Consider the following 27,771-nt stretch of genomic DNA (forward strand, 5'->3'; position numbering starts at 1 on the left):
AGCTAGGAACTTGCTGCCATGATGGCAATTTAAACTGCATACCTGCCTTCATGGAGTCCAGATCATTCTCTGTTCACATATATGTTTAAATGCCTCTTAAATGGTGACTCCATGGCCCAAATGAATACTAAAGCATGCACTGACCTTCCATTGTGGTGTCTAATCACTGCCTCCTTGCATATTTTGAATATTTTTGGGTCTAATTTGTCTATTATATACAAAGCTCTCTCATTGGGAATTATTTCATGAGGACAAAAAAAAATCAAAATTCTGTAATTTTAAGATCACAAGACCAGAAGACATTAAAATATAGGAGCAGAAGTAGGCCTTTTGGCCCATCGGGTCTGCTCCACCATTCCATCATGAGCTGATCCATTCTCCCACTCAGCCCTACTTCTCTGCCTCCTCCCCATAGCCTGACTATTCTGATACCTATCAATTTCTGCCTTAAATACACCCCAACAACCTCATCTTCACAGCCACCTGTGGCAGCAAACTTCAGAGGTTCACCGTTCTCTGACCAAAGAAATTCCTTTGCATCTCTGTTTTAAATCGGCACCCTTCAATCCTAAAGTTGTGGCCTCTTGTCCTCTACTATGGAAAACAACTTTGCCTCATCTATTCTGTCAAAGCTTTCAACATTTGAAATGCTTCTGAGGTCCTCCCTCATTCTTCTGAACTCCAAGGAGAACAGTCCAAGGTCTGTGAAACATTCCTCATGTGCTAATCTTTAGGAGAAATATTAAGAGGTGGCTTTTTCACTCAGTGAGTGGCAGCAGAATGGAATGATCTTCCAAATGAGATAGTTGCGGCAGGGTCCCTTCTGTCATTTAAGAGAAGGTTGGATGTGTACATGGAGGTGAGGGGGTTGGAGGGTTATTGGCGGAGAGCGGGAGGTTTGAAGTAGTGGTGGTGTTCTAGTGAACTGGTGCGGACTCGAAAGGCCGAGATGGCCTGTTTCCGCTCCATAAATGGTTATATGGTGCCCTATGCCATGAAAGACAAGGTCGAGGAGGAGCTGAAATAATAAAGACTTATTTGGGCATCATTGAGTCTGTCCAGTTTTCAAGGTGGACGACTCCCATTGTTCCAGTTTTGAAGATAGTCAAAATGGTGAGGTTATATCAGGTGAATCAGGTCTCTAAGCTGGAGGAGTACTCAATGCCGCGGGTGAATGTCCTGTTTGCGACCCTCTCAGGGGACAAGTTATTCACAAAGCTAGATATGAACCATGCTTACCAACAGCTGATGCTCGACAAGGATTCAAAGGAGTACGTCACAATTAACATGCATAATGGATTATTTAAATACAATTGTGTGGTGTTTAGAGTGGTGTCCAGCCCTGCCATTTTCCAAAGGACAACGCTCACTTGCTGCAGGGGACTCTGCACTTAGCAGTATATCTGGATGATATTTTGATCATAGGGTCCAAGGAGGTGGAGTATCTGGCTAACTTGGAACAGGTGTTGAAGAGGCTCTCAGATGCAGGACTGTGATTGAAATATGGCAAACGAGTATGATCTACCTGGGACACAAGATCACAGCTGAGAGGCTCTGGCTGATGAAGGACAGCGTGAGAGCTATCAAGGAGGCCCCAAGCCCAAAGGGCATCATGGAACTTGAATCATTTTTGGGCATGGTGCATTATTATGGCAATTTTCTTCCTGACCTCTCAAGGGTTTTGGCCCCACTGTACAAGCTGTTACACAATAGCACCAAGTGGCAGTGGAGTAAAGAGCAGGAGGAAGCTTTCAAGAATGTGAAAGAACTTCTTCACTCAATGAAACTGCTGGTTTACTATGACCCAGATAAGGAGATCACCCTTTCAAATGATACCTCGCCCTATGGTGTCGGGGCAGAAGGAACAATCAGCAATGGCTACCCATGGTTACTCTTAAGCAGAGTGCGCCCATCTCCTATGTCGTTAAGCTGACTGATGGATGTGTTTTCCGCAGTCATCAAGACCATGTGTGCTTGGGTCAAGATTCATGCTCAGAGGCAGATAGTTCCATAGAGTTTCCAATGGTGAGACAGACTATGTGGAAGTGTTCCTCAGTGATTTTGCCAGAGAGGCCTTGGCAGAAGGGTCTGGGTCCCCTGAAGACGATGGACATTCCCACATGAAAACACAGACCCCTCTTATGCATCCAACACCAGATTCACCAAAAACATCTTCGTCAGCGGTGCCTGCTGAGTCATCGGTGGTAGCGTGCAGATCATAGCCCACTCACAAACCTCCTGATAGACTAAATCTTTGATTGGACAGGTTTTTTTTTAAGTAGACTGAATGTGGAATTTCCCACTTTTTAGCTTTTTTTATATAGTATTAAGGTATTGCTGAGATGTTATACGTTTTAGGAGTATACAAGCTAATGACAGCATTGTTCTTTATATTTGGGGCATGTTTGATTCTAAAGGGGGGAGAAGTGTTGTAATGCGATCTGTTTTTAAAGTGAGGATGGGAGGGGCTTACTTCCTGATTGTCTTCTTTACCTCATGTGTGCCTTGTATATAACCTGGAGGTCATCCTGTGTTGCAGAGGAGAAACAACAGAGGAAGAAGATAAGCCTCTCTTCCTCATATGTATATATGGTTTTGCTCCTCCAGATAAAGTTGTTCTTTCAAGCTTGAAGTTGTTGAGTGGTTCTTTCTCAAAGTAGAAGTTACCACAATATCTATTTAACATCTTTTGGTTGGTGGTCTGGTCTCCTCTCCCTCCCAGTCTTCCCCCTTTCTCCATAGTCTTTGATTAAAACCTGTCTGCTTTTTTGCTTATACCTTGAAGAAAGGCTCAGGTTGGTAATATTATCTTTAACTGTATGGACATCTCAAGACCAGCTGAGTTCCTCCAGCATTCCTGTGTGTGTTTTACTACAATCTCAGCCTCTGGAGACTTTTGTGTTTCACTATAGCAAAGCTGAAGGAAGGTAATGTTATGGAAGTGGAATGGATATGGCGTCATTTGTCAAACTTGTTAATAATTAGGATAAACACACACTCATTGGAATGACAGAGGATGAGAAGCAACTTAATAGAGGTGTATAAGATTATGAGAGGATGGCAATTAATGGTAGTTTTTTTTTACAGAGAGAGACATGCCTGGAATGTATTGCCAAGAGTGGTGTTAGACACTGGTACAAGACAGACATTTAAAGAAAACTCTTAGATAGGCACATGAATGTAAGAAAAATTAAGGATTAAGAGCTGTGAGTTAGGGAAGGGTACGATTTATCAGGAAGTTGGTTGATATAGGTTAGCAAATCTCGCTATGCTCTGATTCCTTTGTTCCTCTCATACTAGTTGAAACTCTGGCTCCTGTACTTTCTTTCAACTTCCTAGGATCCCTCTTCCTGTGCTCTCTTTAAACTTACCTAGTTTATTGGGAAACTGTTAGACTATGTAATATATGGAAAAAGTGAATTAAAAAAATCTTGAGCTATGAATTGGAAAAAGATACAATACAGTAGTCACAGTTTTTCTACACTTGTTAGATATGATACTTCTATATTCTCAGCAATGCTATAATTGTCTAATTGCTGGAAAGTATTTATGCCTTGAATAAAATAAAATAAAATAACTGTTTAAAGAAATTGCTTGGTGCCTGCCACATTGACCACCGCCAGTGGGCTGATATCGCCTCCAACCGTGCATCTTGGTGCCTCACAGTTCGGCGGGTAGCAACGTCCTTTGAAGAAGACCGCAGTGCCCACCTCACTGACAAAAGACAAAGGAGGAAAAATCCAACACCCAACCCCAACCAACCAATTTTCCCTTGCAACCGCTGCAACCGTGCCTGCCTGTCCCGCATCGGACTTGTCAGTCACCAACGAGCCGCAGCAGACGTGGACATACCCCTCCATAAATCTTCGTCCGTGAAGCCAAGCCAAAGAAGAAAATAATCCATTCAAGTTGTTGGAATCTATTCATAATCTGTATGAATTTTGTTTTTCTTAGGAATACACAATGATATATTCTCCCAAAGAATACACTTTTTTTCCCTGGGCAATCATCAGAATTAGTATCCAATTTATAAACATGTTATACATGTGCTAGAAACATGCAAATCATCCTGCTTTGGTTTTCTAAAATAGGTTTTGATGTACCATTAATAATCACAAAAGGTTGATATTGTGAAACTATCAGGCATTTATTAACTAAAGACAGGAACTACCATCAACTTCATTGACTGATTAAAGCAAAGAGAAAGGGGAACATGCAAAGGGATATGGGTAGGATCAGTCTCGGTAGGTGTGTCCACCGGGCAGCAGCCAATCATGGCACAATAGTGGTTTACTACATTCACCCCTCCTTTTTAAGAAGAGTCCTGCGGGTGAGAGAAAAAAAAGAGAAGGTGAAACAACCTGTGTACATTTTACTGGTTAAGTCTATCAGGGGGTCTCCTCTGCTGCAGCAAGTGATGTGGCAATGGTTGGGGTGCTACCTTAGCATCCTGAGCAGCTTGTGAAGTTAGCCTGTTAACTGTTTGTTGAGCATTGAGGTGGTGGGGTCTGTGGAGCTGGTACATCATTGGCGACAACAGTGGCCTGGGGTAGGTTCATGGACCCCTAAGTTTGAAGTGGAAGGGGTTGTCTGTCGGGTAGGCCCCCAATGGAGCAAGATCGAGACCTTGTCTTTGCGCCTGTCAGGAAATGTAACGTAGGCATAGTGGGGGTTCGCGTGGAGAAGGGGGATCATCTCGACTAACGAGTCAGTCTTAGATCGCCTGACATGCTTCCAGAGCAGGACTGGTCCTGGGGAGGTAAGCCAGGCAGGCAACATGGTCCCTGATGAGACTTCCTAGGGAAAACAAACATCCATTCTGATGAATGTTGTTGGCAGCAGTATATAAAGGTGACTGGATGGAGTGAAGTGCATCTGGAAGGACTTCCTGCCATTGGGAGACAGGAAGACCCCATGACCTCAGTGCCAGGAAGACGGTCTTCCATACTGTGGTGTTCTCTCTTTCTACTTCCCCGTTACCCTTAGGATTGTAGCTGCTGGTCCTGCTTGTGGCAATGCCCTGACCAGTGGACACTGCCGCAAATCATCACTCTTGAATGATATATCATGGTCACTCTGGATGAAGCCAGGGTACCCAAAGAGAGTGAAGATATCCTGGAGGGCCTTTTCAACTGTGGCCATATCCGGGCAAGGTATGGTGAAGGGGAACAGGAGTATTCATCAATGGTGGTAAAGAAGTAGACATTCCGGTTGGAGGAGGGGAGGGGTCCCTTGAAGTAAATGCTGAAGTGCTCGAAGGGGTGGGTAGCCTTGATCAGATGTACTTTGTCTGGCCGGTAGAATTGGGGTTTGCATTTGGCACAGACCTAACGGTTTTTAGTCATAGTCCCGACTTCCTCAACGGAATATGGTAAATTCTGAGATTTGATAAAATGGAAAAATCAAGTAACTCCAGGACGGCAAAGGTCATTGTGGAGAGCCTACAGTCGGTCCATTTGAACACTAGCACAAATTCCTCAGGAAAGAGCATTCAGGGTACATTACGTTGGCCAGATCAGTAGAGAATGTCATAATTGAAAGTGGACAGTTCAATTCTCCACCTGAAGATCTTATCATTCTTGATTTTGCCGCTTTGCTTATTATTCAACATGAATACTAATCTGTGAGGTGCGTAAACGTTTCCCTGCAAGATAGTGCCTCCAGTGGCGTACAGCCTCCATGATGCGCTGGGCCTCCTTCTCAATGGAGGAGTGGTGAATTTCAGGGCCTTGGAGGGTTCATGAGAAGAAGGTGACAGGTTTGCCCGCATGATTGAATGTGGCAGCCATGGCAAAGTCAAATGCATCATTCTTCACTTGGAAGGGTGTGGACTTGTCAATGGGATGCATGGTTGCCTTGGCGATGTTGTCTTTGATGTTGCTGAAGGCTTTTTGGGCTTGTGTTGACAGGGGAAATGTGGTAGCTTTGACCAATGGGCAAATGATGTCCGCATAGTTGGAGACCCATTGAGTGTAGTATGAGAAGAACCCAAGGCATCTCTTCAGAGAGTATGTGGGAGGGGTAGCTCCATCAGCAGATGCATGCTGTCCAGGTCGAGGCCAATAACACCATTCTCGACCATGCAGCCAAGTATGGGTATTCATGCTGTCCAGAACACACATTTATCCTTGTTATAAATGAGGTTTATGCATTTTGCTGACCAGAGGAACATATGGAGGTTCTCATTATGATCCTGCAGGCTGTGGCCACAGATAATAATAATGTTATCAAGATATGGGAAGGTGGCCTGTAGATCATAGCGGTCCACCATGCAGTCCATCTCCTGCTGGAAAACGGAGATCTAATTTGTGATGTCAAAAGGGACCTGTGGGAAGTGGTAAAGGCGGCCTTCCACCTCGAATGCTGCATAATGGTGGTCCTGCGGGTGGATCAGGAGCTGGTGATACATCAACTTCAGGTCAATTGTGGAGAAAACCTGATATTGTGCAATCTGGTAGACCATATCGGATATGTGGGGAAGGGGGTAAGCATCAAGCTGCATATACTGGCTTATGATATGGTTGTAGTCTATGACCATCCTATTCTTATCCCTATTCTTCACCATGACCACCTGGGCCCTTCAAGGGCTATCACCAGCCTCAATGATGCCCTCGTTCAATAAGCGCTGAACTTGCACCTTAATGAATGCCTTGTCAGCCGCATGGTACTCTCTACTCCTGGTGGCCACCAGCTTGCAATTGCGGGTGAGTTTGGGGAACATTGGGCGGGGAGTTGACCTTGAAGTTCGAGAGATCACACATCACCTGCATGGGGCTGTCTGTGAACTGTTTGTTGCAGACAGGGTGGGGGGGGGGGGGGTAAGGGGCCCATCGAAGTGCAGAGTGACTTTCTGAAGATGGTACTGGAACTCCAGCCCCAGTAGCAAGGGGGCACAGAGTTGTGGAATCGTTTGTACACTACACCTCCAACAGTGAGAGTCACTACGTGAGACCCCAGGGTAGCTGCCATGTGATATCCTGTGCTTTGTGGATCGTACTTAAGGGACAGTCGTTTAGCAGTATCAGGGTGGATAAAGCTTTCGGTACTCTCACTATTGAACAAACAGTTGATATCACGCCCGTTTATCTGGACGTTAGTCATGGACTTGGCGAGTTCGTGCAGGACCTCATGGTTTATGGTGATGGTAGGCAGTATGGATTCATTGTCTAAGACTGATGGCTCCCACGTCTGACATGGGTGCCCTCAGCATCAAGGTGGCTGGTCTCTTCCCCTCGAGAGATCTTATGTCTGGGAAGATGGAACTTGACACACAGTCCAAAATGGTGACTGGCAGGATTTGCACATTGTGTCGCTGGAGTGCAGGGAAGAAGGCACCAATTGCGCTGCCGGAGTGGTGACTGTCTGCACACAGCGCTGCTAAACCTCACGGACATTTTGGACTGACAAACTTTGGTGTAATGCCCCTTTTTCTTGCACCTGGAGCACACTGCATCTTTGACAGGGCAGCATTTCCTCGGATGTTGACTCTACCCATAAAAGTAGCACTTGGTCACCAATGCGGGAGATCTCTCCAAGGTCAATTTACAGGAATAGTGCGAAAGTGTAAGGGACCAGTCACTCACGGGGTGGGATGATGCCCCATCCCAGAATAGTGGCACCAGTGCAACCAAGTGGCAGAGTAGTCATCTGAGTTCTGTCCACCTCCAGAGTCTCTAAGTTCAACCGCCCTTTGGAGATCAAGAACTTTTTGTTCCAATAGCTGTTGCCGTGTGTACCCAGAGCAGATACCGGCCATGTACTCATCTCTGATGAAATCCTTTGCATTCTGGGCAACCGACACAGTCTTACAGTTACACACCCTATACAGGATCCAAAGGACCCACAGGTGTTTGGCACTCGAATTACCAGGTCATTGCTTTCTGGTGGCCAGGAGGTGCCTGGCATAAACTTTATTAACTTTCCTGCGATACTGGGCCTCGGGGATCTCCATAGCTGCTTAGTATGAGCTGGCGTCACTGATCAAAGGGAACATTTGGAGCCTGACACACGAGAGTAGTCTCAGTAAGTTCGCATCTGTGGTGATAGCATCCGCGACCACTGTCAAGAAATTTTCAAAGCAGCATAGCCAAAGTTCGACTGTGTTCGGGGAATCTGATGACTAGGGATTGAGGTCGAGCTTCTCAGGTTTCAGATACTCTTCCATGCTTGTTTTTTTAAAAAAAAAGTTAATAAAATTGATGTACCACCAATAATCACAAAAGGCTGATATTGTGAAACTATTAGGCTTTTATTCTTTTCTTCTTTCTTTCTTTGGCTTGGCTTCGCGGACGAAGATTTATGGAGGGGGTAAAAAGTCCACGTCAGCTGCAGGCTCGTTTGTGGCTGACAAGTCCGATGCGGGACCGATTGCAGCGGTTGCAGGGGAAAATTGGTTGGTTGGGGTTGGGTGTTGGGTTTTTCCTCCTTTGCCTTTTGTCAATGAGGTGGGCTCTGCGGTCTTCTTCAAAGGAGGTTGCTGCCCGCCAAACTGTGAGGCGCCAAGATGCACGGTTTGAGGCGTTATCAGCCCACTGGCGGTGGTCAATGTGGCAGGCACTAAGAGATTTCTTTAGGCAGGCCTTGTACCTTTTCTTTGGTGCACCTCTGTCACGGTGGCCAGTGGAGAGCTCGCCATATAACAGGATCTTGGGAAGGCGATGGTCCTCCATTCTGGAGACGTGACCCATCCAGCGCAGCTGGATCTTCAGCAGCGTGGACTCGATGCTGTCGACCTCTGCCATCTCGAGTACTTCGACGTTAGGGATGTAAGCGCTCCAATGGATGTTGAGGATGGAGCGGAGACAACGCTGGTGGAAGCGTTCTAGGAGCCGTAGGTGGTGCCGGTAGAGGATCCATGATTCGGAGCCGAACAGGAGTGTGGGTATGACAACGGCTCTGTATACGCTTATCTTTGTGAGGTTTTTCAGTTGGTTGTTTTTCCAGACTCATATATAAGGCAATCGAACAACTGAAAAGTGGCAAAGCAGCAGGTATGGATGGAATCCCCCCAGAAGTCTGGAAGGCTGGCGGCAAAACTCTGCATGCCAAACTGCATGAGTTTTTCAAGCTTTGTTGGGACCAAGGTAAACTGCCTCAGGATCTTCGTGATGCCACCATCATCACCCTGTACAAAAACAAAGGCGAGAAATCAGACTGCTCAAACTACAGGGGAATCACGTTGCTCTCCATTGCAGGCAAAATCTTCGCTAGGATTCTACTAAATAGAATAATACCTAGTGTCGCCGAGAATATTCTCCCAGAATCACAGTGCGGCTTTCGCGCAAACAGAGGAACTACTGACATGGTCTTTGCCCTCAGACAGCTCCAAGAAAAGTGCAGAGAACAAAACAAAGGACTCTACATCACCTTTGTTGACCTCACCAAAGCCTTCGACACCGTGGGCAGGAAAGGGCTTTGGCAAATACTAGAGCGCATCGGATGTCCCCCAAAGTTCCTCAACATGATTATCCAACTGCACGAAAACCAACAAGGTCGGGTCAGATACAGCAATGAGCTCTCTGAACCCTTCTCCATTAACAATGGCGTGAAGCAAGGCTGTGTTCTGGCACCAACCCTCTTTTCAATCTTCTTCAGCATGATGCTGAACCAAGCCATGAAAGACCCCAACAATGAAGACGCTGTTTACATCCGGTACCGCACGGATGGCAGTCTCTTCAATCTGAGGCGCCTGCAAGCTCACACCAAGACACAAGAGAAACTTGTGCGTGAACTACTCTTTGCAGACGATGCCGCTTTAGTTGCCCATTCAGAGCCAGCTCTTCAGCGCTTGACGTCCTGCTTTGCGGAAACTGCCAAAATGTTTGGCCTGGAAGTCAGCCTGAAGAAAACTGAGGTCCTCCATCAGCCAGCTCCCCACCATGATTACCAGCCCCCCCACATCTCCATCGGGCACACAAAACTCAAAACGGTCAACCAGTTTACCTATCTCGGCTGCACCATTTCATCAGATGCAAGGATCGACAATGAGATAGACAACAGACTCGCCAAGGCAAATAGCGCTTTTATTAACTAAAGACAGGAAATACCATCAACCTCAATGACTGATCGAAGAAAAGAGAAAAGGGAACATGCAAAGGGTTATGGGTAGGATTTTGTTGACAGAAATGAAACTTGCAAAAGAGCATAACCAGTAAGAGATAAAGCATATCTTGTAATTGTAAAATTTAACTCTAAACCCAAATTCCTTAGATGCTAAACTGGCTTGAAAATGTTTTTCAATTCACACACTTGTTACTTAAGCATAAATCTTACCATCTTGGTGTCTGGTATAGTGCAGTAGCTAAATTACAGAGGCCTGAACTTCAAATATCAGCATGCCAGATATGGGATTTAAATTCCACAAGTAATCCAGAATATGAAGCCTGAATAATGATAACTGCAAAAGTATCACGCTAGCAGAACTCAAATTGAACAGTAATAAACAGATTATTGGTAAGTGCTGTCTAACAGCACTCCCCCTCAAGATGGTCTCTCACATTCTCTGCCACTCTCTCATGATGGTCTCACAGACAAAATTGGTTGTCACTGAAATACAACAATCAACAGTCAGGTTTCCAAAAAACCTGAAATATAATCAGTAACTTCCTTTTAGGCTTCACCAACATATGATAGTTCAAAGACCACGAGCTGAGGGACTGTACTCCTTTCCATCTTTAACTGTTTAACTTGCTGTCCCAGTTTTATAGCCTTATTGGTGGTGCCAGCAATATCCTTCTATTTCCAAACATAACCATAGAATGTTTAGCTACAGACAAAAGACAGCTCTCCAATTGCCAATATTACAACAGGCAGTAAAATCATAGTTTATATTTTATACTTATCCTGTCTGTCATCCTTGGGTGCCACAAGGATGCCTAAGAACCAAATGAACCAGTGTGTAGATCTCCACACTTCAGGTGCATACCTAGCACAGAGAATCCTATTTTAAAACTGATAGGTTTGACAATTCCAATGCTATCTTCAAGTTTGCCAATGGCACCACAGTTGTCAGCAAAATTACAAACGGCAATGAGGAAGCGTACAGGAAAGAGCTTATGCTCAATGTCAGCAAAACGAAGGAGATGATTGTGGACTTCGAGAGGAAGTTAGGGGAAATGACCCAGTCCTCATCAAGGGTTCAGAAGTGAAGAGGGTCAAGAACTTCAAATTCCTATGTGTCAACATCTGCAAGGATCTGTTCTGGAGCCTCCACGTCGATGCGATCACAAAGAAGGCTCATCAGCGGCTATACTTTGTGAGGTGTCTGAGGAGATTCGGTATGCCACTGAAGACTCGTAAACTTCTAGAAGTATACTGTGGAGAGAATTCTATCTGGTTGTATCGCTGCATGGTATGGAGGCGCCAACACTCAAGCCAAGAATAAACTCCAGAGGGTTGTTAACTCGGCCTGCGACATCACAGTCACCAACCCCCACTCCACTGAGGACATGCACGAGGCAGTGTCTTAAAAAAGAGCCCCACCCCCCAGGCCATGCCTCTTCACTCTACTACCATCGGAGAAAAAGTACAGGAGCCTAAAGATGAGCACAATGGCACAAGGACAGCTTCTTCCCCGCTGCCATCAGATTCCTGAATAATCAATGAACCAAAGAGACTGCCTGACATTTTTTTAATCTAGTAATGTTGTAAGATGAATGTTTGCACTTTGATGCTTCCGCAAAAACACCAAATTTCATGACTTGATCATAACAATAAATTCTGATTCTGATATCCATGAATATTCAGCTAAATTAAACTGGTATCTTTTACTCTATCATTCACCTATTTAAAATAAATGTAAAAAGTAATGTTCTTGTATTTATGTACATCATACAAGATTAAGACTTTGCCATCTCAAATATACCCAGAATAAAGATGCATGAATGAGCATAACATATTTGCTGTGCTGTCATTTAGTCACAAACTTATTTCTAAACAAAATACTGGCAAATAATGCAGAGAAATATAATAAACAATATAGATATTTATATATTAGCTTCTCAATTTATGGATTGAACTTAGGTTTTGCAGAAATTTCCCATAACTGTTAATAGTGATGAATGAAATGAGGGCTGATAGACAACAAGTTTAGAAGTACCCATGTTTGTCTCTCGTCAGAAATGTCTCCTTTCTTTCTGAATTGCAGGATACAGGAGGTTGCAATTTAAATTGTACAAGATTTCAATGATTTGTGGAATTTGATCAAAACTTTTCTTATAATCACTATGTTAAATGCAATGTTTAATTAGGAAATCTAATAATTTAAAAAGTTGATTCTATTTTGAGAAACATCTTACTTAATCAAAGAAAATACTTTACCTTTCCAGCTGTTGTAACTGCTGCAAACACAGTTGAAGAGTATGGTGACCAGGCAACATCTCCAACTGGTGAATTAAGATCATAGGTAAACATTGGTTTCCTGGAAAAAAAATACACTATGATTGATGTAATTTAAACTAAAGACTTATTGGATTCTTGGATAAACTCATTTCTTACACTGGATTAATCATAGTGTTCACTTTCAAAGGAATTCGATCTGTCACTACATTATTGAAATGTAATTTGACAAAAATGTTGAGATTATAATTAATGGTTTCTGTTTTATACATCCAGTCCACTGGTACAATGTAGCTCAATTTAAGCTGTTTCACAATTGACTTCCTGGTGATGAAACAATAAACATATCTGGTTTCTCAGTTGAATGGTGTAATGACAACAACCTTGCACTCAATGTTAGCAAAACCAAGGAGATGGTTGTGAACTTCAGAAGGAAGTCAGGGGAGTACAACCCAGTCCTCATCGAGGGCTCAGTAGTGGACAGGGTCCAGAACTTCAAATTCCTGGGTGTCATCATCTCCAAGGATCTGTCTTTGAGCTTCCATATTGATGCAGTCACAAAGAAGGCTCGCCAGTGGCTATACCTTATGAGATGTTAGAGGAGATTCGGTATGTCGCTGAAAACTCTAGAAAACGTTACAGGTATTCTGTGGAGAGCATTCTGGCTGGTTGCATCACTTTCTGGTATGGAGGTGCTAACACTCAGGACAAGAATAAGCTCCAGAGGGTTGTTAACTCGGCCTGTGACATCACAGGTACCAGACTTCACTCCATCGAGGACATTACATGAGGTGGTGTCTTACAAAAGCAGCCTCTATCCTCAAAGATTCCCACCACCAAGACATGCCCTCATCACTGTTACCATTGGGAAAAAGGTACAGAAGCCTAAAGACGAGCACTCAATTTCACGAGGGCAGCTTCTTCCCTGCTGCCATCAGATTCCTGAATAACCAATGAACCAAGAAACTGCCTTGCTTTTCATGCACTATTTATTTTTTTATTTTTAGTAATGTTGTAAACGGTTATAATATGAAGGTTTGCACTGTGATGCCACCACAAAACACCCACATTTCATGGCTTGTTCATGACAATAAATTCTGATTCTGAATAGACAGCAGCACTGAAAACAAAAGTTGCGAATGAGCTCCACAAGAACTGCTGGCCATCCATTTTTAAGATGAGAAGAAAGAAAAAAAAGAAATATCTTGTAAAGATGTGTAAACATTCAAAGAATCTGAATATAATTAAAACATTTTCAGAATCCAAAAATAAAGTATAAGGAAAAAAGTTCAAGTCTGATAAAGATAATAATTATTAAAAGGAAAAGTCACATTAGTAAAATCAACACATTCTGGAGATTGGTGTATTAAGAGTTGTTGGGCAACTTAGCACAGCAGCAATGTCAGAAGAGATAAAACATCCCGTCATACAGGCCGAGGATTTTTATATCGCTGATTTGAGATTTGATTCTTCGGTATGGTGGGCCATGGAGGTGGCAACCATATATTATCAAGACTACATCAAAAATATTGGATTCCTGGTGCCACTGGGTCATTCAGAACAATTATGTCAAAATGTGATGTATTCGGTGTGCAAATACTTCTGGAAACAGCAGATGGCAGATTTGCCCATGGACAGAGTTTTTCCTGATGTACCTTCCTTCACATATGTTGGAATGGATTATTTTGGACCTTTTGAAGTGCACAAGGAGTTTTGTGAAGCACTATGGTGTTATTTTCACATGTTTAGCTGTAAGAGCAATTCTTATTGAAGTGACATCATCACTTAACACACTCAGTGTTTTATAGCCGATGTGGTCAAGTGAAGGAACTACGATCTGACAATGGAACTAATTTTGTGGAAGGTCAGCAAGAGTTGTGAGAGACAATTGAACGCTGGAATCCGGTTCAAATCATAATACACTGCTCCAGAAAGGAATAACTTGGATATTCCATACCCTGCTGGCTCACACCATGGAGGTGTATGGGAAAGATAAATTAGATCAGTACCAAAGATTCTTAATTCCACCCTAAAGGTGCAAAGTTTTGACAAGGAGGGTCTTCACACAGGCTTTTGTGAAGATGAAGCTATCCTCAACACTCATCCAATCACTAAGGCTTCTAGAGATCCAAATGACCTTGAGGCCCTTAACCTGAACCACCTTTTGCTTCTTAAGACTAAGCCTTCATTGCCATCGGGGCAGTTTCAAAGTGAAGGTATATATGCTCGCTGAAGGTGGAAGCAAGTGCAATTTACATCGCATATGTTCTGGAAAAGATGGGCAAAAGAATATCTTCCCCTGTAGCAGGAGTGACAGAAATGTCCTAAGATCAGGCGCAATTTCATGCCTGAGGATGTCGTGATCATCGTGGAGAATTCAGCACCTTGAAATTCCCAGTTGATGGGGAAGATTGCTGATACCATTCAGGACGAAAGGTGACTTGTTCATACAATTTCAGATCAAGACTATAACTGGCTTTCTGAACAGGCCAGTTACCAAAATCTGTCTTTTACAAGAGGCAGAAAGTTTTGATAATTTACTTTTATTTTCTTTTGGATTTTACTTGAAATGATTTTTTTTTTAATTAATTTTTTAGTACTATTTATTTCAACTATTTTGTTTTTTTCTTCATCTGTACTGGATCTATAAAGATCCTAAATATTTTTGGAAAAGCAAAGGAATTGTCCATTTTTGTATCTGTTTGTAGATGGATGTTTAATGTCTTTTCATACAATATCTTACAAGTATACCCAAGTCTTATTTTTTTTAGATATTTCCAAGAATGTTAGAAGTTTTTTTGAATAAGATATTACCTAAGTTTCCTATCATATCAACCTGATTTGGTTGATATTCCTTTTCATTTGAATCCTTCCCATAAGGGTTTAATAGGTAATATTTACAATAATTTATTAAAATTGTAGTTGATCTCTAATGATAAAATTAGAGGAGTTTGGGAATTGGATCTTCGGTCACTTCACCCAGAGGAACTTTGGGTAAAGATTTTTGGAATGGTTAATACCTCTTCATTATGTGCTGGACATCCATTGATTCAGTTTAAAGTGATACATTGGGTTCATATTTTGAAAGATAAATTGGCCCATATCTTTCCTAATGTTAATCCTATGTATGATAGATGTAAATCACAAGTGGCCACACTAATACATGTAACCATATAACCATATACAGCACAGAACAGGCAAATTTGGCCCTACTAGTCCATGCTGGAACAAATCCCCACCCTCCTAGTCCCACTGACCAGCACCTGGTCCATACCCCTCCAATCCTCTCCCCTCCATGTAATAATTTGGCCCTACTAGTCCATGCTGGAACAAATCCCCACCCTCCTAGTCCCACTGACCAGCACCTGGTCCATACCCCTCCAATCCTCTCCCCTCCATGTAATTATCCAGTCTTTCCTTAAATGTAAATAATGTCCCTGCTTCATCCACCTCCGCCGGAAGCTTATTCCACATCCCAACCACCCTTTGCGTGAAGAAATTTCCCCTCATGTTCCCCTTATAATTTTCCCCCTGCAATCTCAAACCATGGCCTCTGGTTTGAATATCCCCCACTCTTAATTGAAAAAGCCTATCCACGTTGACTCTCTCTGTCCCTTTTAAAATCTTGAACACCTCCATCAAATCCCCCCTCAATCTTCTACGTTCCAGAGAAAAAAGCCTCAGGCTGCTCAACTTTTCTCTGTAACTCTGTAACTGACATCCTGTCAATATTCTCGTGAACCTTCTCTGCACTCTCTCTATTTTGTTTATATTCTTCCTATAATTTGGTGACCAAAACTGCACAGTATTCCAAACTTGGCCTCACCAATGCCTTGTACAATTTCATCATAACCTCCCTACTCTTGAATTCAATACTCCGATTTATGAAGGCCAACATTCAATATGCCTTCTTCACCACACCATCTACCTGAGTATCAGCCTTGAGGGTACTATTTACCATAACTCCTAAATCCCTTTGTTGCTCTGCACATCTCAATTGTCTACCATTCAATGTATATGACCTATTTAGATTTGCCTTTCCAAAATGCAACACTTCATACTTATCCGTATTAAATTCCATCAGCCATTTCTCAGCCCACTCCTCTAGCTTTCCTATATCTCTTTTTAAGTTACAGTAATCTTCCTCACTGTCCACAATACCACCAATTTTTGTATCATCTCCAAACTTACTTATCCAATTCACCACCCCTTCTTCCAGATTGTTAATATATATAACAAACAATAGTGGACCCAGGACCGATCCCTGAGGAACTCCACTAGTCACCGGCCTCCAATTTGACAAACAATTTTCTACCAGTACTCTCTGACACCTCCCATCCAACCAATGCTGAATCCATTTCACTACCTCCTTATTTATGCCTAATGCCTCCACCTTTTTTCCTAACCTCCTGTGGGGAACTTTGTCAAAAGCTTTACTAAAGTCTAAATAGACAACATCCACAGCTTTCCCTTCATCAATCTTTTTTGTAACCCCCTCGAAAAACTCTATAAGGTTTGTTAAACATGATCTACCCCTGACAAAACCATGCTGACTACTACCTATCAATCCCTGTTCTTCCAAATATTTGTAAATGCCATCCCTCAGAACACTTTCCATCAACTTACCCACCACAGACATCAGACACACAGTTTGATAATTTCCAATTATCAAAATTGGAAACGTGGACCCTTTCTTAAACAGCGGAACAACATGAGCCACTCTCCAATCCTCTGGCACTACCCCTGTGACCAGTGACATCCTAAATATTTCTGTTAATGGCCACACTATTTGGATTTATTTTTACTCTGCCTGCCAAAGCCTCTTTGTGCCTCTTTTTGGCCTTTCTAATTTCTTTCTTAAGATTTTTTCTACACTCCTTGTAGTCCTCTTTCAATTTCTCAGCACCCTGCTGTTTATACCTCTTGTACACCTCCCTCTTTCTCCTAACCAAATTTCTAATATTCCTCAAAAACCAAGGCTCCCTATGACTTCCAGCCTTTCCTTTGATCCTCATTGGGACATATCTTCTCTGTACTCTCAAAATTTCTTTGAATATTCTCCATTTTTCATTTACATCCTTTCCTGAATAAATCATGTCCCACTCAATACTCCCCAAATCCATTCTTATTCCTTTGAAATTTGCTTTCCTCCAATCCAGAACCAATACTGGTCTTGCTCAGTATTGGGGAAAATATTGGATACATATTTTCAAGACCTTGTCAATTATAGTGGGTATTAGATTGCAACCTATTTTTGGAATTATACCTGTAGTTCCAGGTTGAATTCCCACTTCTGCACATCGGGTTGTAGCCTTTATTACACTGTTGGCCAGAAGAGCCATTTTATTTAAATAGAAAGATCCAAATTCACATACTTTGATAATAGTTCTCTCAAGTTATGTCATGTTTAAGTTTAGAAAAAAATTAGGTTGCATTTTTGATACATCTCTTAAGTTTGAATAGTCTTGGCATTCTCTTATAAACTATTTTCTTTTGAGTTAATTTGTATTTTGACTTCACCTTCAAGACTGTTTTGGATTTCTGTTGTTTTTAATTGGCAAAGACTGGATAAATAGTTTGTATTGATCTCTTAGTTTATCTGTCCAATACTTCTCCAATACAGAGCAAGACCAAAATATATGCTTTAGTGTGGTCATTTGTGATTTACATTTTTCACACATAGGACAAACATTAGGAAAGATATGGGCCAATTTATTTTTTGACATATGAACCCGATGTACCACTTAAAATTGAATCAATGCATGTCGGGCACATATTAACCATTCCAAAAATCTTTTCTCAAAGTTCCTCTGGAAGAAGTGACTGAGTTTCTAATTCTCAAGATCCTCTAATTTTATCATTAATTTGATTGCAATTTTAATAAATTATTGTAAATATTACCTATTAAACCTTTATGTTTAGTTTATTTTCTTCTGTAGAACGGATGGTAAAATCTTTTTCCAACATTTTCTAGCATATAAACTTAAAGAGCACGGCATAGGAGGTATGGTATTAAGGTGGATAGAGAATTGGTTGAGGGACAGGGAGCAAAGAGTAGGAATAAATGGGTTCTTTTCAGAATGGCAGCCAGTGACTAGGTGGTACCACAAGGCTCAGTGCTGGGGCCGCAATTGTTTACGATATATATCCATGACTTAGATGTGGGAATAGATACCAGTATCTCAAAATTTGCAAACGACACGAAGTTGGGTGGCAGGGTTAGCTGTGTGGAGGATGCTATGAGATTGCCGGGTGATTTGGACAAATTAGGTAAGTGGGCCAGGATGTGGCAGATGCAGTTTAATGTGGATAAATGCGAGGTTATCCATTTTGGAGGTAAGAACAGGAAAGAGGATTATTATTTAAATGGTATCTGTTTAGGAAAAGGGGAGATGCAGCGAGACTTGGGTGTTGCTATGCATCAGTCGTTAAAAGTGGGCATGGAGGTGCAGCAGGCGGTGAGGAGGGCGAATGCTATGTTGGCGTTCATAGCAAGAGGATTTGAGGAGTGCAAAGATCCTGCTACAGCTGTATGTACAGGGCCTTGGTGAGACCACATCTGGAGTACTGCATGCAGTTTTGGTCGCCTTATCTGAGGAAGGATATCCTTGCCTTGGAAGGGGTGCAGGGAAGGTTCACTAGGCTGATACTGGGGATGGAGGGACTCTCATATGAAGAGAGGTTGGATAGACTAGGCTTGTATTCTCTGGAATTTAGAAGATTGAGGGGGGATCTTATAGAAACATAAAATTCTGAAGGGTTTAAACAGACTAGATGCAGGAAGGTTGTTTCCAATTCTGGGAAAATAAGGGGGCATTTTTTTTAGGACTGAGATGAAGAAAAATTTCTTCTCTCAGAGAGTGGTAATTTTATGGAATTCTTTGCCACAGGAAGTAGTTGAGGCCGGTTCCCTGTCAATATTTAAGTGCAAGTTAGATTTGGCCCTTGTGGCCAAGGGGATTAGGGGGTATGGGGAGAAGGTAGGAACCGGGTACTGATCAGCCATGATCATAATGAATGGTGGTGTAGGCTTGAAGGGCCAAATGGCCTATTCTTACTCCTATTTTCTATGTTTCTACGTTTCATTTAACAACTGTAATAATGTTAACTATTTAACTCTAGTCTGAATTTGTTTGAATGAGTCATAGACAACAACATTCTTTTAGTATCCAAGTGACTATAATGGGAAGTCGTCGCTACAATGAGAATAAATGGAGAAAGTGACATCAAATGTACCCCAAAGATCTGAGTTGTATTTGGACTTGCTTGATTTATTTGTACAAGAAAAAATAATTTATGACATAAAATTTTAAATATAGCCTGTTGAATTTCAGTTAATTAGGTTGATTCCACTTTATTGTTAAGAATTAGAAACAACACTGTTTAAAGGATATTTAACTGTGCTTTCTGGAAAATAATTGTTTTTTACAGCAATAAGTCTATGCAGTAGGATATGATACATGGTATCTTACTTGATTATGTTTCATTACATTTGTGAAGTAATGTACTTGCATTTTCAATTTTATATTCTCATTGTGAAGGGAGGTGCAAAACTTAAATATTGTTACATTTGAAATTATTGAATAACATGCCCAATTAAAATTCCCTCAGTTTCACAGCTAGTAATGAAGTAATATTTATTCTCTTGTTTCTGTTTCTTTTCTATTAAACAATATTTCTCTATAGAATCAGCTCTCAGCACAGTTGGATGCAGGCAGATGAGAATGAAGAATATATTAGAGAGACATTCATTTTCTCCAGGGAACAAATCGAATTGAAGATGACATACTTCATTCCAGTTCTGTGGTTTCTGATGCGATTGATGAATCCTGTTGAGGATATACAGACAATAACACAAGTGGGGAAGGCGACAATCGATCGGAGAAGTGGATGGGTGATTTTGGATGTCATGGGCTCCTTCTCCTATTCATGTAGCGCTCTCATATATTCCTGTAATGGTGATTCAAGAAGCTCAGAATCACTCTGAATCTTCTGCACCATTTCCAGTGGGTGATGAGTGTTAGGTCTGCTTTGTTCATGAATGAGTGAGACAAACACCAGACTGAGTCGAAATCAGGGTTCTTTGTTCTTTATTACCGGATTGTAACACTTGCGACTAACAATGTTAGTCGGAGAATGCATTCTGCCGTTATCAGCAAAATGATGATTTTTTATACCCTTGGATACGTGCTTAGAACATCATCATATCATTACTTGTCCAATGACTAAAACTGTTGCTATCCTTTCCCTGCTAGCTTCCTGCCTCTCAATCCATCAATGTCTCTCTTATCTTGTAAGTACAAGGATGCATTCACATCTTGTTACAGCCCTGCACAGGGTAACTCCTTACACATTCCCATCTCATGATGTTTTACCTAACAGGAGTACAAGGACACCTCCCCTTCTTGTTACAGCCCTGCACAGGGTAACTCCTTACACATTCCCATCTCATGATGTTTTACCTTACATGAGTCAGGAATTCCCATTAATCAGTGAGGATGTTATATTTTTACAAATGAGCTTTGAGGATATTTTTCAAGCAATTACTCTTTAGTAGAATTTCTCTCAATGGAACTTGGAAGAGATCATTTGTTTTAGAAGTGAGATATTGAGCATTCAAACAAAGTGGGATGACTTTGGAGCTGGTTGAAAGCAAACGGAGCCTTGGTGTAGGGGATGTTGGCTGTAAGAGGATGGTGACATTGTCGACCCTGCTGATTGGTTCATGGAATCTTGCAACCACAGTCTTGGTGGTATTTCTCTCATGCTTTCAAAGTTGTTCATAACTCTAAAGATTAAAAGGGAGGGATTCCTGTCACATTGATGAGAGTGTGAGGGTCCTTATAGTGGTATATAAAATCATGTGGGGTATTGATAATGTAAATAGTCATTGTCAATTTCCCAGGTTAGGAAAGTCTAATACTGGATTCCTGTCACAAACCAGATGTCAATATGAAGACTATCCCTTTGTCTCCACTGATGCTGCTTGACCCACTACAGTTCTTTCAGCAGCTCGTTTGGAGTCTCCATGGAGATAGTGTGATTGGGTATATATAAATAGGAATATATTTTCTAATATCATTTTGTTAAAAATAATTTACAGGACACAGGCATTTCTGATACTGATTGCAAATCCTTAATTTCCCTGGATTGCTCAATATTGCGTAACTTCATCCTTTCCCTGTCGCAATTTGCACCATATCCCTTGATTTTCACTCCTCTGATTTCTCATTCCTCCTTGTTTCCTTCTACCCACTGTGTCCCCTGACAACAGTTTTCCTCACCGGCCTTGGTACTGCCCTGCTTCTCAGAAAGTCACACAAAAAATGAGATAGAGTTGCAAGCTTAGAAAATGCACCAGTTGGGGTTAAATGGTTTAAATGGGAGAAAACCACATCGAATTCTTAAAGTGAGGATGTGCGAATTCAGCAATTTGTTGGTGATGATCTATTTGGCATTTGGGTAAAACGTGACACCCACTTCATGTTCCAAAACTGTGTTAAAGTTTCATCTTTTGACATAAAAGTGGATAATTAAATATCTTTTAATCAATGTTCTCATCATAAAGACTTAAATGGAATGCAGTTATAAAATAAGATCTATGCAAATGTATCTCTATTATGTATTATAAGAGAACCAGCTGAGTTAATTGCAAAGCACAAGTTTCCAATCTAAAATCTCTGCTGATTCTTTGCAGAATGCAAGTTTAGAAATCTGGCAGTTTCAGTAACTAATCCATTTGAAAACTGATAACTTCATAAAAGTAAGAAGTGAAACTTTGGAACATTGATTGTCTGTATTTTTCAGATTTTATTACTGGCCGATGTATAAAATTTTACAGCCTTTAAGCCCAACTTCTCCATGCTGACCAAGTTGTCCACTTGAGCCTGTGCCATTTATCTCCATTTGACTCATATCCCTTGAAACATTTCCTATCCATGGGCCTGTATATATGTTTTTTAAACATTCTAAATGTATCTACCTCCACCACTTCCTCTGGCAGCTTGTTGTACATACCAACCACCCTCTGTGTGAAAATGGTGCCTCTCAGGTGCCTTTTAAATCTTTCATGTTGTTTCATGTTAAATCTATGCCCTCCAGTATTAGACTTTCCTAACCTGGGAAATTGACAATGACTATTTACATTATCAATACCCCACATGATTTTATATACCACTATAAGGACCCTCACACTCTCATAAGTTTCAGAGAGAAAGGTCCCAGACTATCCAGCCTCTCCTTATAATTAAATGCTACTTGTCCCAGGACCATTTTTGCACAACTTTTCTGCACTCGCTCCTGCTCAATTATATTTTTCCTAAATCTTGGTGACCAAAACTGTGCACAATACTCCAAATGTAGTCTCATCTACATCTTGTACAATTTTTTGATGACATCTCTGATTCAATGGCATGGAGGGGGGAGGGGGGTGCAGGGAGTCTTTCATCTTGTATTTGTATGTGTGAGTTCTTAGACTACACATGGATGAAGGAAAAGGTTCTTTACTTTCTTTTCTCTTTGGCTTGGCTTCGCGGACGAAGATTTATGGAGGGGGTAAAAGTCCACGTCAGCTGCAGGCTCGTTTGTGGCTGACAAGTCAGATGCGGGACAGGCAGACACAGTTGCAGCAGCTGCAGGGGAAAATTGGTTGGTTGGGGTTGGGTGTTGGGTTTTTCCTCCTTTGCCTTTTGTCAGTGAAGTGGGCTCTGCGGTCTTCTTCAAAGGAGGTTGCTGCCCGCCAAACTGTGAGGCGCCAAGATGCACGGTTTGAGGCGATATCAGCCCACTGGCGGTGGTCAATGTGGCAGGCACCAAGAGATTTCTTTAGGCAGTCCTTGTACCTTTTCTTTGGTGCACCATGAGGCTTGCAAGCCTCCATAACAGATCTCTCAGACAGCAGTCTCCCTGTCTGTGTGAGCTCCCTGTTGGCAGCCAAGTATAATCAAACAGGAACTATGATCCTTAAGGCATTGCTAGTAGCAATGCAAACATGATCACTATCATTACATCTCCCTTTCTTAAAACAAGAGCAGCTTTCTTTTAATTAACATGTTTTCTTTATATAATTCTGCAATTTTAACTTTAACACCAGGAACTTACATTTTCATAATTATCAACATGTTTACATTTTTAAAATTTGTTTTGTGTGTTCACATTTAAATACACTAAAACTTGAAGAATGAATAAGATAGCACTACTTCATTCTATAACAGGAGGCTTTAAATTTGCTCTGTGAGTCTTTTAGGAGGATTCACGTGTCTTGACAATCTCCTGATTGATTGACCTTGAATCTGAGTTGTTGCCTCAGATGATGTCTTCTCAGCTGTGTATTCAGGTTGTTCAACAGTATCCATCTTTCCATCTTCTGTGGCTGGTCCCATTTGAAGATCTCGACGATTTCTTCGCAGAACAGCACCATCATCTGTCTGAATGGTGTATAATCTTGGTTGGACTTCACTAAGGACAGTTCCCTTCTGAGTCCATAAGTTCATTTTGTCTTTTAGCCTTACTTGGTCACCAGTGTAGAGTTCCAGAAAGTTTTTTGTTCCTCTGTCAAAGTAATACTTTTGCTTTTCTTTCTGTTGTTCTTTGAATTTCCTCACTCCCTCCCCCCTTTTGTTTTTAGGAGGTTCTCCTGAATGGGTAGGTTTGATCTTAGCCTACATCCCATAAGGAGTTGTGCTGGTGACATTCCACACTCGAATGGCGTTGCGCAGTATACTAGCATGGACTGGTAAAATTCCGTTCACTGTCTTTTGCCTTTACATCAGTCTTTTCATTATCTGTACTGATTTTCCCTCTAGACCATTGGACTGTGGAAAATGAGGACTTGACGTGGTATGTACAAAGTCCCACTCTTTGGCAAAATGTTGGAACTATGAATTGCAAAACTGAGGTCCATCGTCTGTGAAGACCTCACTTGCCACGCCATGTCTGGAGAATATGGCTTTCGTAACTGTATTTACAGCATCTACAGTTGTGGTGTTCAGTTTACACACCTCTGGATACAGGGAGTAATAGTCTATGACTACAAGATAGTCCTTCCCTTGACATTCAAGTAGATCAGCGCCTACCTTCTAGTAAGATCTGTGTGGTGCTGGGTGTGACTTTAGTAGTTCTACAGGATTGCTTGCTTGATATTTCCAGAATATTGTACAGTTTGACACTTCATTTGTTATATCATTGTTGATTCTTGGCCAGTACATCAACTCTCATGCTCTTTTCTTACACTTTTCAATTCTGAGATGTTCTCCATGGATCCTTTTTAGCATCTCTTTTCTCAGACTCTTTGGCATAAGGATTTTACTTCCTTTGTAGATGATGTCTTCATCCTCTGATAGTTCCACCCTGCAGTTCTCTGCAATGTTAGGTGAGCAGTCCTGCTTCTTGTTGGGCCATTCATCCAAGATGTTTTTTTCTCAGTTGTCTCAGTGTTTCATCTTTGTTTGTCTCTGATTTTACGAGCTCCATTTTTGCATTTGTTATGGGCAGTGCACTTGTGATCATGTCCATGAAGGCGTTCACATCTTCATCAATTTTTGTGTTTGCGGGCTCTCTCGTGTCAACAGCTCGAGGCAATCTGTCTGCTGTGTACATTAGCTTACCCTGAGTGTACACCACATTCGGTGCATACCATTGCAGCCTAATCATCATTCTTTGTATTCTAAGTTGACATTCATTTAATGGCTTTTGGAATAATGCAATCAAGGGCTTATGGTCAGTCTCTACACTGATTGTTCTGAAACAAACAGATGAAATCTTTCACGGGCGCATGTGATGCTGAGCAGCTCATTTTCAATTTGAGTGTATTGGGTCTCTGTGTCTTTCATTGAGTGTGATGCATATGCAGTGGGTTGCCAGACATCATATTTTTGCAGAAGGACTGCACCGAGCCCACTATATGATGCGTCTGATGATATCTTGATGGGTCTCGCTGGGTCGTAAAACCTCAGAACTGGTAATCTCTGAGCAGTTTCTTTAGTTCCCTCCCTTACTTTTTATGGTCATGACTCCACTCCCATTCAATGTTCTTTTCTGTTAGTCTTCTCAATGGAGCCATCTTTTCTGAGAGGTTGAATATCAATGTATCTATATAGTTGACCATTCTATTAAATATCTGGATGTCCTTTTTGCATTGTGGCCTTGGCATGTTCCCAAAGGGGGACACCTTTCTGGGATCTGATCTGATGCTCTCACTACCAACAATATCTCTTACAAATGTTAGTTCTATCACCCCGAGCTGACATTTCTCTCTATTCAGCTTCAGGTTTGCTTTTCTTGTTGCTTCCAGCACTTTCCTTAGTCTCTCATCATGCTCCATTCTTGTGGTTTCCAATACTATGATGCCATTCATTGATGTATCAACTCCGTCCAAATGCTCATAGGCCATATAGATAATTTTGTGATACACTTCAGGAACTGAGGCAATTCTGAATGGTAATCTTAGGAATCTGTATCTGCCAAATGGACTATTGAATGTGCACAGTCTTGAACTTGCTTCATCCATTTTCAACTGCCAAAATCCTGATGATGGATCTAAATTGCTGAAAAACTTTGCATTTGCAAACTGTGACATGATTTCTTCAAGTGTCTGAAGCTTAAAGTGTTTTCTCTTTATTGCTCTGTTCAGATCTCTTGGATTCAGACAAATTCGAAGCTTTCCATTCTTTTTTGTCCACAATGACAAGTGAACTCACCCAGTCTATTGGCTCATCTATCTTCTGAATCATGTTCAGGCTTTCCTTCCTGTCCAACTCTGCCTTGAGTTGTTTTTGAAGTGCAAATAGAACTTTTCTGCATGGATGTATTATCGGTGGCACATGTTTATCCACTTTGATCGTGTGTTCTCCTGGAAGGCAGCCTAGACCCTCATATAGGTCCTTGTACTCTTCCATGAGATCATTGTAGAGTGTCTCTCCTTAGCTTTCCACAATGAGGACTCTTTTTACCAGGTTTGGTTTCTGTCAAGACTGTTAAACCTAGTATGGCCTGTACATCCTTTGGTACCATGGTGAATGCTAGCATATACTCTTTGTCCTTGTGTTTCACTTTGACTGTGCATTCTCCTTGTACTGGTATATCAGTACCTGAATATGCTGTCACCTTCACTTTTGTTCCATACATCTTTGGTCTGGGTCTAATCTTCTTAAAAATCAGTCTCTGATATCCAATTTAACTGAAATGTATATGTCATTCACTTTTAATCTCAACATCCAGTCTCTGTTTTCTTTCTTGTTTTCAGTCACAATGTCTACATAGAATTCCTCTATCACCCTTTCACCTACTGCATGAACCTTGCTTTGTTGCACTTGGTTCCTACAACCACAGGCATAATGGTTACTTATGTTTCACATATAGCATGTTTTACCATATGCTGGACAATATTTTGGTAGGTATCGACAACATGGATTTTCGATCGTCCCTTTCATTTTCTTCACTGGCCACGCCTCTCTTTCCACTTTGGCGTGCTTTTTGTTAAAACAGTTTATGTCTGTTCTTGATCACTGCATCCACGTTGCAACTGGTTTCACTGAATAGCTCTTTTGCTTGCGCTTTTACAGTTTCGAGGCCCTACAGAGTGCTGTAGCTTTTTCCAGGTCAAGATTTTGCTCTCTTAGCAGACCTTCCCTTTGACTATTATCTGGAATACCACACACAATCTGTGTTTTATCAGCACATTGGTCAGTCCACCAAATTCACAAATTTGCTTCTGTTTCTCAATTCAGTCACATATTGATCAATACTTTCTTCCATTTCTGTACACGTGAAAAATATGCCTCTCAAACATCACATTACGTTTAAGTATGCAGTATGCCTTAAACTGTTTGATTATTTTTTTCCAGTTTCATTTTGTCTCCTTCAGCAGCAAATGTGGTTATTATACACCTCCAGAGCTTGATCACCCATGACATGTAGGAAAACTGACACTTTCACTTTATCACTCTTCCTGTCAGCTCCGACTGCCGCTAAATACAATCCAAAACGTTGGAATCTGTTCCAATTTTCAGCCACATTACTTGTCAACTGAAGTTTCAATGGTGGGTGTAATCCTTCCATTTTTCACTTCAATTTTTCTTGCTAATTTGTGGAGATCTACTTTCAGTGATCAGTTTCTAACTTTAGATTTTTCCTTTTAATTTCTTTCACCCCACTTCTGACACCATGTTTCATCATATATTTGTATGCATGAGTTCTTAGACAATACGTGGATGAAGGAACAGGTATGTTACTTTAAAGTTGTTGTCAGCAGCCACCATGAAGCTTCAAACTCTATTACAGATCTCTCATACAGCAGTCTCCCTTGCTGTGTGAGCCCCCTGCTGGCAGCCAACTATAATCAAACAGGAATGCAAACATGATCAATATCATTGGAGTGAGAGTGTTAGCTCCCCCCCCGAGCACTTTCTTCAAAAGTTGCACCTCTTTGAACTGTTC

At 41.5% G+C, this 27,771-nt stretch overlaps 1 protein-coding gene across 2 annotated transcripts in view; it reads right to left on the minus strand.

Moving 5' to 3' along the window:
* The window catches only part of dnai1.2 (dynein, axonemal, intermediate chain 1, paralog 2), a 238,483-nt gene that overhangs the window by 23,902 nt on the left and 186,810 nt on the right, over window positions 1–27,771 (minus strand). For both annotated transcript variants that reach the window (XM_069924099.1, XM_069924097.1), the window contains one exon: window positions 12,319–12,418. In XM_069924099.1, coding sequence (XP_069780200.1) covers window positions 12,319–12,418 — 100 coding nt within the window. The remainder of the gene's footprint in view (window positions 1–12,318; window positions 12,419–27,771) is intronic.

This window comes from Narcine bancroftii, chromosome 3 (assembly GCF_036971445.1).
Source record: "Narcine bancroftii isolate sNarBan1 chromosome 3, sNarBan1.hap1, whole genome shotgun sequence".
NCBI lineage: Eukaryota > Metazoa > Chordata > Chondrichthyes > Torpediniformes > Narcinidae > Narcine > Narcine bancroftii.